Source organism: Pleurodeles waltl, chromosome 1_1 (assembly GCF_031143425.1).
Source record: "Pleurodeles waltl isolate 20211129_DDA chromosome 1_1, aPleWal1.hap1.20221129, whole genome shotgun sequence".
NCBI classification, from domain to species: Eukaryota; Metazoa; Chordata; class Amphibia; order Caudata; family Salamandridae; genus Pleurodeles; species Pleurodeles waltl.
The window spans coordinates 859,351,187-859,363,631 of NC_090436.1; the positions used below are offsets into that span (position 1 = coordinate 859,351,187).

General features: G+C 41.6%; 1 protein-coding gene across 5 annotated transcripts in view; it reads left to right on the top strand.

Moving 5' to 3' along the window:
* The window catches only part of GOLM1 (golgi membrane protein 1), a 271,355-nt gene that overhangs the window by 210,926 nt on the left and 47,984 nt on the right, over positions 1-12,445 (top strand). For all 5 annotated transcript variants that reach the window (XM_069229402.1, XM_069229426.1, XM_069229418.1 and 2 more), the window contains 3 exons: positions 4,892-4,985; positions 8,439-8,550; positions 9,272-9,437. In XM_069229402.1, the coding sequence (XP_069085503.1) occupies positions 4,892-4,985; positions 8,439-8,550; positions 9,272-9,437 (372 nt within the window). The remainder of the gene's footprint in view (positions 1-4,891; positions 4,986-8,438; positions 8,551-9,271; positions 9,438-12,445) is intronic.

The following is a 12,445-nucleotide window of genomic DNA, read 5'->3' on the forward strand; positions in this document are numbered from 1 at the left end:
GGACCCGCTTTGGTTCCCCCTCAATTTCAACATGGTTTTTGGCTCTTCCCTGTCACAAGCATTTGGCCCACCTACACAAGTGAGGTATCATTTTTACTGGGAGACTGAGGGCAACGTTGGGTGGTAGGAAATTTGCCCTTGGGTTGGTGATCCCACACAGAAATGTGGGAAAAATGTGATTGTTTTAGCTAAATTTGAGGTTTTATGAGGATTCTGGGTAAGAAAACATTGAGGGATACACGCAAGTCACACCTCCCTGGACTCCCTCAGGTGTCTAGTTTTCAGAAATGTCTGGGTTTGGTAGGTTTCTCTAGATGGCTGCTGAGCCCAGGTCCAAAAATGCAGGTCACCCTCTCCCACCCCCCAGGTGTCTTGTTTTAAAAAAATGCACAGGTTTGGTAGGTTTCACTAGGTGCCGGCTGAGCTAGAGGCCAAAATCTACAGCTACGCACTTTGCAAAAAAACATGTCAGATTTCAGTGTAAAAATGGGATGTGTCCATTTTGTTTCCTCTCGCGGGCATTAGGCCTACCCACGCAAGTGAGGTACCATTTTTATCAGGAGACTTGGAGGAACACAGATTAGCAAAACAAGTGTTAATGCCCCTTGTCTTTCTCTACATTTTTGTCTTCCAAATGTAAGACTGTGTAAAAAAGAAGTCTATTTGAGAAATACCCTGTAATTCACATGCTAGTATGGGCACCCCGGAATTCAGAGATGTGCAAATAAGCACTGCTTCTCAACACCTTAACTTGTGCCCATTTTGGAAAGACAAAGGTTTCTTGATACCCATTTCTCACTTTTTATATTTCACCAAATTAATTTCTGTATGCCTGGTATACAATGAAAACCCATTGCAAGGTACATCTCCTTTATTGGCTCTTGGTACCTAGAGTTCTTGATGAACCTACAAGCTCTATATATCCCCGCAACCAGAAGAGTCTAGCAGACATAACAGTATATTGCTTTTGAAAATATGACATTGCAGGAAAAGTTATTGTAAAACGGGAGAAACATTGCTGTTTTTTTTTTTTTTTTTTACCTCAATTTCAATATTTATTTATTTCAGCTGTTATTTTCTGTAGGAAACACTTGCAGGACCTACACAAATTACCCCTTGCTGAATTCAGAATCTTGTCTACTTTTCAGAAATGTTTAGCTTTCTGGGATCCAGCATTGTTTTCACACCCATTTCTGTCACTAACTGGAAGGAGGCTCAAAGCACAAAAAATCGTAAAAATGGGGTATGCCCCAGTAAAATGCAAAAATTGTGTTGAAAAATTGGGTTTTCTGATTCAAGTCTGCCTGTTCCTGAAAGCTGGGAAGATGGTGATTTTAGCTCCGCAAACCCTTTGTTGATGCAATTATCAGGGGGAAAAACACAAGCCTTCTTCTACAGCCCATTTTCCCATTTTTTTTATTTTAAACGAAATTTTCACTGTATTTTGGCTAATTTCTTGATGATCTCCAGGGGAACCCACAAACTCTGGGTACCTCTAGAATCCCTAGGATGTTGGAAAAAAAGGACACAGAGTTGGAGTGGATAGCTTTTGTGGACAAAACGTTATGAGGGCCCATGCGCGAACTGTTCCAAATAGAAAAAAAAAAAACAAAGGCTCGGCACAGGAGGGAAAAATGCCTGGCAGCGAAGGGGTTAAGAGACATTTTCTTTAACCTGGAAACAGTCATCTACCAATTTGCCCTCTTCCTGTGTTGAATATAAAATTTAAATCTGTTCATAACCACATGGTCTCCTTTGCTCACCTAATTTTCAACCTTTGCTTTGCTGCTTTGTAAGAAACTGTAATTTCTTGCCCATCTTGATCCAAAGTAAATACTTAAAAATATGTTATCCCTCTTTACCAACGGTGCTCCATAAAACATATTTCTTCCTGGATGCCTGAACATTTAGCCCATCAAATGCTTCCATATAGTTCTCGAAAATATATATATAACCATTTTCCCACTTAATAGAGGACCTGCTTCAGTCATAAATAAAGGTGGACGTATTATTCCTGAAGAACTTGCTGCTTCCATTCTAAATTTAACTGTAAATAAAACAGTAGTCCTTCGACTGTGTCCACTAATCCAAGGTGTAAAATAGATTGTTGGTCATGTTTCTAGATCCACAAAAGTCTGCAGTGCTCCAGTCCTATGTCAGTTTTCACTGGTATATTGACAAATCCAGGAAGGCTTCTGACCCACTCACGCTGTCAATGCCATACGGTGATTAAAGCAGAGAGACTATTTGTGCTAGTGAATACTGTTCTGCAGCTCAGTGGAAAGGAGAGACACAGTAGGTTCCACAACCACAAGGCTGTTCTTGGGGCTGCGCTGGTCCTAATCGCTAAGTTTTCTTTATCATCTCGCCAACAGTCTCAGGGTAACAGGATCAACGGGTGCCATACGAAGCCAATACTTTCCTCAGTTTAGTAGCATATTTTGTATTTATTGGTGTTTGCTGCAGTGATTTAAACTCAGTACTGGAGAGTTTTCTGTAGGGAATCGACACATTTATTCCACTTTTTTAAGGCAAGCGTTTCAGGCACGCGCTACTAAGTTATGGGTATTTGCGTTGGATTGATCTGTTAAGCAGGATCATTTTACCACATTTTATAGTGAGCGTTCTGCCCACTGAGCAATCACCTCTTTAAAAGTGCTCATGTTTGCTAAGATTTGTTACCACGAGCGTTCAGCTCAATGAGTTATTGGTGTTTGTTACAGCGATTTAAACTCTGTACTCCGAGAGTTTTTATAGGATATATAAACACTTTTCTTCAGGGCCACTGTAGTTATGCAGTAGTGCGGCCGCGGCAATTTTGACATAAATACAGATTTGCTGCATTTGCCTCCTATTCCATTTGCTGCATAATCTGTAGATTTTAACAAAAAAAGTTCTAGCTCAAATGGCTCAAAAGTTACTAAAAGTGCAGCAACATGTGCTGCCGCGAGTGAAAAGCCCTTTGCCAAACTGGACTGGTCACCTTTTTGTTGCTTATTTCTACGTTTGGGTATTAAAATGGTAGTAACGAGGTGCAACCAATACCCACATAGTTATGAAGTTCAGAAATGTTGAAATAGTGAAGTAATATTATAAAATGTGCCACGTTAAGCCACACAATTTCCCTTTTCATGCCGCATAATTTACTAAATCTTGCCACACAATTTGACCCTCTCATGCCACATAATTTCCAGTGGCCTTGGTTTTATTCCACATTTTGAAGGCAAGCATTTCAGGTACGCGAAATTTCAGGCCACAGGAAAGGAAATTGGAAAATCACAGGGTGTCATACAAAGGCCAAACAGCAAGATCCAGTCCATGCTCATTTGCTACTGGAAGGTTTCAGCTCTGTAGCTGCAGGAAAACTGCCTCTTGTAGCTTTTTTTGTTACTGTAGCTTTAACAGGTCAGCCCTGTTTATAAGGTCTCGTTTACAAATATTTTGTTTTCAGCAATACGCTGGATCCTTGCTCTCCCACCATTTGGTGTATTTTTTTTTTTAGCTCTTATGGATAAATCTTATGTTTTACAGCTGATTGTATTTTGTTTTAAGAACCTTGTCTAGAATAACCCTTAAGTTATATGCAGAGCCACTGGAATTATATGGCACAAAGGACCATATAATGCAGCATTGTAAATGCTGGTTTTTTTTATACTTTTCTTTTTGCAAAGGTCCTGCTAGCTGCACGCTGCTACTGGGCCGCTTTTATATTTAGGGTCGAGCCTGCGTTGCATGCGCTCGTGCATGCGTATCGCAGCGAGACTTTTTTGTATTTAGAAAAGGGCTCGGAGCCCTGTCAACTTCACGTCAGTGTTTTTTTTATTGGTTCATGGGCTTCCCTAATAAAATCTGCTTGCTTTCATTAGTCAAAGGCACCCATGTCTTGCCTTTTCTGGTGGTTAGCCCTCCTCCAGCGCTGCGACCAAGTACAGAAAACATGCGAGGCTCGCTGTTTTCCATTGGGCTCGTGGACTTTTTTTTCTCTAATTTACGAGCGCGATCTTGCTTGGCAGAAGTTGAGCGCTTTTCATACTTGATTTAACTTTTTCGGGTTATGTACATAAATGCACTTTTGCCCGATAGGTGAAAAGTCGGGTTAAGAGTTTACAACGCGATCAGCTCTAACATGAGCAAACGCGAGACCCGTTGCATTGTAAGTGCTTGTTCTATTTGCTTCTGTGCCATCAACTTCACTCCTCTCCTGACCTCTCCCCACCCCCACCAGGTCTTAGCAGTTCCACACACTGCTACCCAGGCTCGTGGAATGTCCACATTTAAGCACCATTCGCACACAGTCTATTATTAATTTATCGTTCCAAGATGGTGTTAGGAAATTCAGAATGGTAAATTAAAAATATATTTTTTAGCAAAATCGCGCTTGTATGAGCACACACGGCTGCCTTTTGCATGGAAAGCAAGCATTGGCAGATTGGGAAGTTAGCTCTGTTATTGCTTGTTTGTCATCAGATGAATTATTTTTTGTACTTAAAAACTGAACTTGAGAGAATTTAAAATATTATACATTGTGCCTGCGACTTTTAACATTTTTATGGCATTCTGTACTAAAATAGTATGCAACTAATGTAAGTACCTTACAAAGTGTGAGCCCCAAAGGCTCATACATGCAGGTGTACAACCCCCTCTCCCCGCCTCACCTGCTCACTCAGAAAAAACCCTTTAAGCAATTCACAAGTGTAGTTACCTCCCAGAACCTGCTGCACGGTGCCTCTGAAGACGTTGTAGTAGATGCAGTATTTTCAATTCATTTTGCTCGATTTTCAGTAGATGTAGCCAACCGAAACCTGTGTGTATGGTACTGTAGTTATTTTCTCAATTGTAATGCAGTATGTGAAACATAAATTATTTGGTTGTAAACTATTCTCTCTTCTAGGTGACTATAGAGAATTGGCAAGGGAGTATGATCTACAGCAACAGCAGATGAAAGAATTTCGAGAGAGTCTGTCAAAGAAGCTTAATTTTGAACTGTAAGTTCGCCAAATACGTTCAGAAATGCTTATGTTATCATGAGTTTAATGTGTTCATAATCATCAGTTTTTATGACATAGGCGTGCACGTGTGTGTGCTTGCACTTTTTCAAGGTACACCTAACTTGATCTTGTCGGTACCATGCACTCGTCTAGGCATATGTGGTGACATTTCCGCTAAGTATTCACTCTTATAAGTTCCCTTTTTTCCTTCTTATCTGTGTACACTACAACCTTCTCTCACTCAAATCGATCTTGTGCTGTGGAGAGTCAGTTAGGCTTTTTTTTTTTATTTGTTTTTAGCTGAATTTCCTCTTTTCTTTCTCTCAGCCTCGGAAGCTGGCTTAACAGTGCTTTTGGTTTATAGCATGGGTGAAGTGTCACGCAGTTTGCACCAGCTGATCTACATCTCTACTTTGTCTCTGTCTGGAGCATAGCTGTGCGGTGCACAACTGCTGTGGGGCCATTGAGATACGATATATCAAAAACTTGGAATGTAGGTAGAACAAAGGCAGCCCCACTTCAAAGGAGACATTTTACTTTATTTGTAAAAATATTTGTTTTTCATGTAAGTAAGGGAGTTTGAAAACTGGATGTGTGATACTGAGCAATCCTATCAGCTAGGCAGGGCCCACACTTCAGTGAGGGGGTCATCCTCATTGTCAAATGCAGCAAGTGCTCGTAACCAATGAAAACCTAAAGACACTGTGCCAAACAGTCATTTTTATGGTCTGGTTTAACAGCGCAGCTGTCACCAGACAATTATGTGAGTATCACTAGAGAGGGACTTTAGCTCCACCCACATGTTGAGATCCAGTAGTACGTTTTGACTGGGCAGAAGTTGTGGACTTCCACAGAACAAATGCTGGCACTCTACGCAGGTGTTTTGTTTGTTTATCCAGCTGCCTGAGCTTGAACTTTTAGTTTCACACACATGCACACATGCACTTTAATGCTATTAGTTTCTTAGATAACTAAGTAATTAATGGAATTTTCCTCTGGCTGTAGTACTAATGGGAGAAGGGCAGTCATTAACCTACATGGATGTTTAATATCTGTCTTGAAAGTGCAACTGTCAACCAACATTTTTAGCCCTAACTATATTATTGTGCAGTAATTTGCTTCCACACAATACCTATCCATTTGCATGCTATTTACTTGTAATGCATCATAATGCCATACATGTAGGAAAATGGCTCCTTGTTGCAGTTACCCCCCCACACACACAGTTTTGCCTGATATTGATGCTGATGTGACAGAGTATGCTGGGACCCTGCTAACCATGCCCCAACACCAGTGTACCAGTACTAAAAATGTACCAGCGGTACCAAGGGCCCGGTGACCAGGGAAGGTCCCTGAGGGCTGCAGCATGTGCTGTGCCACCCTAAGGGCGTAAAGTAGAACAAGAAATATCATGAGACAATGGGTCATCCTATTGTAGACATCTGAATTATACCCATGGCCAGTTCAGTAATGTGACTACCAATAATTATGAATTCATTCTTGCAGCATGGAACAATTTTGTAGGAGCCCTGTAATCCAAGGTAGCTAATGCTGAGGGCTAGGTGATCAGAAGTGAATCTGGAATAAGGCCATATTCACACAGTGAACTGGCATTTCAACAAGTGACCAGCGATAGCACAGCTAGTAGGCCTGGCCTTAAAGGTTCGGATTTGTTTATTCTTTCCCCTCAAACATTCCCAAAGTGCAAAAAACACTTGCAAATTACCTAGAATCTTAGGAAAACTAGCCCAGGCATGCACAGATATTCACTCATTTTCACTAGGCTGCGCACATGAGATCACCCCATGCAAGAGAACCAGTCACTGGAGTGGGCATGGTGTAAGCTGTGGTGGGTGGAAACAAAAAGGTGATTGACACATGCATGTATTTATTTTCATTATGAAATTTCAGGAAAACCTCAGCTAGCGACACAGCTAAAGCCCTCTCTACGCCACACCTAAGAACAGGGACGGCTCCTTCGCTATGGCAAAGGAGCGTCACCCAACTGGCTGAGCCAGAAGCTGAAAGATAAAATAATAGTTTACTAATGTTGTATGAGGTTCAGGTTGAGCAAGCAAGCGCTCTGACGTGTTATTATTTATCTGTGGACTTTAAACCACGCCCCTCACTATAACTCATTCATGGGCTTGCCTTTCAAAAATCCTTAGTTATCATTGGTAAATGCTTTACGTTTGTCCCTCCTTGGGGCAGTGTTGTTACTGTCTTGGCCATCGACCCTGTTACATGGATAATTGCACTTTTGCCAATACGTTTGACTGCGAGCAAACGTATTTTTCCTTTTGAGTCTCTCCTTCACGCTCATGCCGGCTGTTGTGTTTTTGAATCGGCTTGCTTATGTCAGCTGTTTTACTGTTTATTTTCAGTCTATGTGGCATGTCCAATTAGGAGTTTACAATGCTAATAGCTCTAACTCGAGCAAATGCAGACCCATTACATTGCAAATGCTTGTTTTTCTGCTTCTGGCTCAGCCTGCAGTGCAGGGAGGAGCGGGGCTAGGCCACGGAAGGTGGGAGGGGAAGGCTGGAGGAGGGGACAGTGCACATGTGTGTTTGACCGGTACATGCACACCTAGGTTTCTCCAGCCTGGCTGTGTTTAACAGCCAGGATGGAGAAACCGCACAGACCCCAGGGCTGTGTCTGAGCTGTAGTGTGAGCGCTCAGACCAATCTTGACACTGCTTTCTTGCTAAGTTTAGCATTAAAGCAGTGCCAGGATTTCTGGGGAGGCTGTGCGGGTACCACAAGAGGAGCAACGAGCAAGGTGGCAGGGAAGGAGGCAAGTCAAGTGTGTTTTTTTTCAACTATTATTATTGTTTTCACCTCATCTCCGTCCTTTCTCCATTTCCCCCACCCCGCCAAACCCCCCTCCCACCGCCCCCATTATGCAACAGCCACCACTGCCTAAAGAAATGAACGATGACAATTACATAGTTTTATTTCTTCTGGTTATTTGCTCCCATAATTGCACCCTTGCGTAGGGATTCCTAGTAGACATTATTTCCAACGGGGTTAGGTGTCTGACAGGAGTCTTTAGCGTCCAGCTGAGCGCACAGCAACCACCCTTCCTTGAGCGCGCAGCAAACACCCTTCCTTCCCTCTATAAGCTCAGGGCCTTGACCCCTACTCAGAACTATCGTGTAAAGTCTTGGCAAGACTCATAAAATAAAATCTTGATATTGAGGGTGGAAATGCTGAACGCAAGGATAAAATCATCAATTTTTTTTCAAACTCAAAAGCATGCATTACATTAAGTAGTTTGAGCAAAACGGAAAACAGATTAGATAATCAGTTCAGCAACAGGTATTAAAATGTGTGGTATAGATGGGATTGTTTTTTTTGTGGCTGTTAGTGAATCTGTTTGTTCATTCGTTGCTCAAGTGGTAAAGGAGCTGTGAGAAGCTATGGTAAATAGTCCTCGCATCTCTTTAAGGGAGCAGTGCGCCAGCAAGATGAAAGAAATGAGCGATCAGTGCGAAGAGCGTTTGAAGAAGATGAATGAAAACCTGGGCGGGAAGGGTGGCGCCCTAAAGGTTGAAGAACAGGTAAGATTAGCACATTTCTTTAAAAAAAAGTGTTACTTATCATATATCTATTTTATTTTTGCGAAGACAAAGGTAGAATTTCTAAAGCTGAAAAATGCAGCGTCAAACCATACCCACGAAAAATAAACAGAGCAGCAGACTGCAAAGTGGAGGAGGGAACTGCAAGCTAGTATTTTAATTCATTTAGTTAATTATCAAAGCGACCTAAGGTAGTGGTGATCAGGGCCTTGCGTTCATAAGTGAAACAAATTAATGGGAAGTATGGAGAAGTTGTTTCAAACTTCAAATTATTTTTTGTAGTATTTATTTTGAGTGTAACATTTGGTCAGCTTGTGATGCACAGATGTAGATGAAGTGGAAGGCATAATTGGTGAGGCAAAGTTAAAATAGAACTAAAATGTGAAAACACTGAATAGTTTGAGGATAGGAATGAAAGGAGGGCAAAAGTATAGAACTCATCCAGTGTGGCTATAGCATAGTACAATACCTCGACTTAACTACCATAAATCCCTGATGGCTACATAGAGGTGTAAAATGACAGTGTACGTGCTATTTCATAATTTACCTCCATAATAGTTGGCTGTAAAGAACAGCCAGCCTTAGTATGGCTTTTGATATGTGTAATGTGTAAAATAAATCACTATTGAATGACTTGAAATACTACAACTATTACGGGTAGCTGTTTAGACTAATGTGTGTTTTGTGATTGGTGTCCCATTAGCCAGCACCCCCAAAGGAACTAGAGCTTCAGAAGCAGGAGTCCAATAACATCATTGCAGAGGAGCAAGAAGAAAAGAACAAAATTGAACGTGAAGTGATAGCTGATGTGCCCAGGGCCACAGCCAGTCTAAAAGAAGTACAGCCTAACCTGGCGAAGGATGATCAAGGTAGCACTGGTGCCTTCCGTGAAACTCAGTGAGCATACTGGGCTTTGGAATAATGTGTGTATGAGGTTTTTTTTTCACAAATGCTGGTTCCTGTATTTACTACACTTTTAAATCACCATTAACACAAAATGCTACTATTGAATCCTTTGTAGTGTGCCAAATCAGGTTTAGTGTAAATGTTCAACCTCGTGTATACTTTTAGTAAACTTCTTATGGCTTAAAGCAATTTCATTTGTTGATTACAGTGTCCTTTAAAAATGTGTGCTCGCTAGTGGTCAGTTCTGCCTTTTTCTCCCTCCTTTTTCTGTTACAGAGCAGTGAACAGCTACTGTATTATTCCACATTGGTTTCTTTATCTGTTGCTGTGACATACTATTTTTGTTATTTCTCTGGTGCTCCCCTTTCACTGTGGGTGATTTAGGCTGTTAGCTGCCTGCATTTTTTTTTTTTTTTTGCAGCATTCCGTTCCTCCCATGTTGCTGACATTAGTTTTGGATTTATTCCAGTGCTGTCTTGTTTATGTCTGGCTCCAAAAATAAGTTTATTTCACAAAAGAAACACCCAGTGGTTTAGCTCACTGCTCACAAAAGCCACAATATGCCCCTTCTGGTAGAATGGAGTTAAACCTAGAAACAATGATGTGTAACTTGCTTAGCATCACATTGCATCTCGAGTTTCTCTCCAAGGCCCCTCCCTGCCAGCACACAGTTGCTTATCTCCTTTATTGGGGTCATAAATCTTCTCAGGCTGCTCTGCTTGTTGAAATGCAGGCAAGAATGCTTGCAAGGCTTTTCATTCTTTTATAATAAAATACTTTTCCAGCCTTATTTTCCAGTTTCCGTTCAGATGTTTATAAAACGCGAGGTAGTGCTGTCATCTTGTCTCTTCTCAGGGGCTTGTGATTGCAGATTCTTGTATATAACTGGTCATCTCTGGGTCCCCAGACTAGATTGGGGCGACCTTAAAATAATAATATAAAAAATAATGGCAATATTTCATTTTTTGCTCGAGCTAGAGGAAGAAGGTAAATAGAAGTGCTTTAGTTATATGCTGGGACACTAGTATTATGTGGCAGAGAGGACCAAAATATGCAGCAGGGTTGGCCAATTTTTGTGGCAAGAAAAGTCCAGTTATGCATTTACAATGTCAATAGCTCTAACTCAAGCAAATGCAAGACCTATTGCATTGCAAGTGCTTGTTAAATCTTCTGAGCATGTCTGAATTGTTTTCCTTGATTCCACCACCATTGTCTGTGCCTTTTTCTCACTTAATTTTGTTGCCAAAGTTCGAACTTAAAGTGGCTACTGCAGTTGAATGTGATGAAAATGTTTTGCAAGTGACCACATTGGATTCTCCGTAGCCAGTACCTCAAGGCTATGAACAAGGAGTTGAGATAACTTAGGGTCCCAAGCACTTGTCCTCACTATAGCCACTGTGGTTCATGTTGGTCCTTTGGGGTGGTGGGGGCAGGGTGACATTCTACTGAGCTGTACCTACATGCTTACCTGTTTTAAATAGTGATGGTGAGGTGGCAATGATGGGTCTGATTACATCGCGCTTTACCACAGGTAATCCAGGTTGAACGGCAGAGGGATGTTGCAAGCAGGTTAATAGTGGGTGAGTGAGAGTACCGTGAAAGTTACGTTGGTGGATTAATTATGCTTTTATTTTGGCCCTCTTAGTATTGCTGTTGCTTCCATGACCATCAGAATAAAACTGGATAATGCCTGGATAACATCTGTCCGATCTTAATCGTGCAGTGCAACATGTCAGTCTCCATTAGGATAGTCCAGGAGATTGTCTCTCAGCTGTATTTCAGGGCATGTTCTTTACCTCATTCTCCCTAACAGTGCCTTTTTAGCAGTGCTTTTCAAATGAACCTTTCACAGACCATCCTTTAGTGCCTTCAGCATATATCTTACCTGGATTTTCCCTTCTACCTTAAAATGTTTGGCAGCACGTGGCCTCGCTTACTTCTCTCCCTTGTGTTAACACTGCCTCATAATAAGATGACTGTCCAGTTTACTCCTGACTGAGCAGGTCAGCCCTTACCATCTCTAAGGGGCCACGTGGTGGTAGCAGGTGTCAGCAGTTGAGAAGATTAGGATAGTCACAAAAAATAAAATAGGGATAAGTAGTCCAAACAGAATGCTCCACTCCTGGCGGTCATTTATATGCAACTGCTGTACTTCCTGCACATGCACATTCCACTGGCCAAGGGCAACTTCACTTGTGAGGTGACAATTAAAGTTCAGCTTGTGTATCAATGTTATGCCAGAGCACCTAAATAGCAGAACAGAGGACCTAGAAAGAAAAAGTATAGAAGGTGAAGATAACAAGGTATGATGGCTATTGGGAATCATATTGGTCAACTTCATAGTGTTGAAACATTGAGAAATTTTTAATGAGTTGTTCGTGTCCGTTGTCGCATGTGTGGCTAAGAGGCATATGGCAGTTGCATTGAATACATGAATAGATACATCTATTTAGACATCACTGTGCAACCCAGAAGGTCACACTGGTGCAAAATGCCAACAGAAAGGCCCACCTAAATGGCAAGACTCATCTGAACTTTTGTTTCTGGCTTGATCCCATTTCCCCTCAACACAGACTGAGGATAGTCCAGTGATGATCTGTGAAAAGGGTGAATGTTAAGCATTTTGAGGAGTTCAAATGTACACTGAAAGAAATGTAGATTGCAGATATGAATTACCTTCAGATTCGTTAAGGTTGCTCTAGGGTTGAAAATCCTTGGCACAGTGTCCATGTGGAAACATTATCTGTTCTATTATTCAAGCAGACCTGGTATGTTTTCCTGTAGAGAAAAGCCCCTATTGTGTATTTCCTCAGCAGTGCCTTGCGAATGTCATTCTGCCCACCACCATTGTCAGAGACTCTCATATATTTTGGATTCCACCCAAAATAGGACTCCTTTTTGCAGTGGTGGACACCGTTCCCATGACCAGGCTGTGCCGTGGTTGCTGGCAGCTGATTATAGTATTGGGATA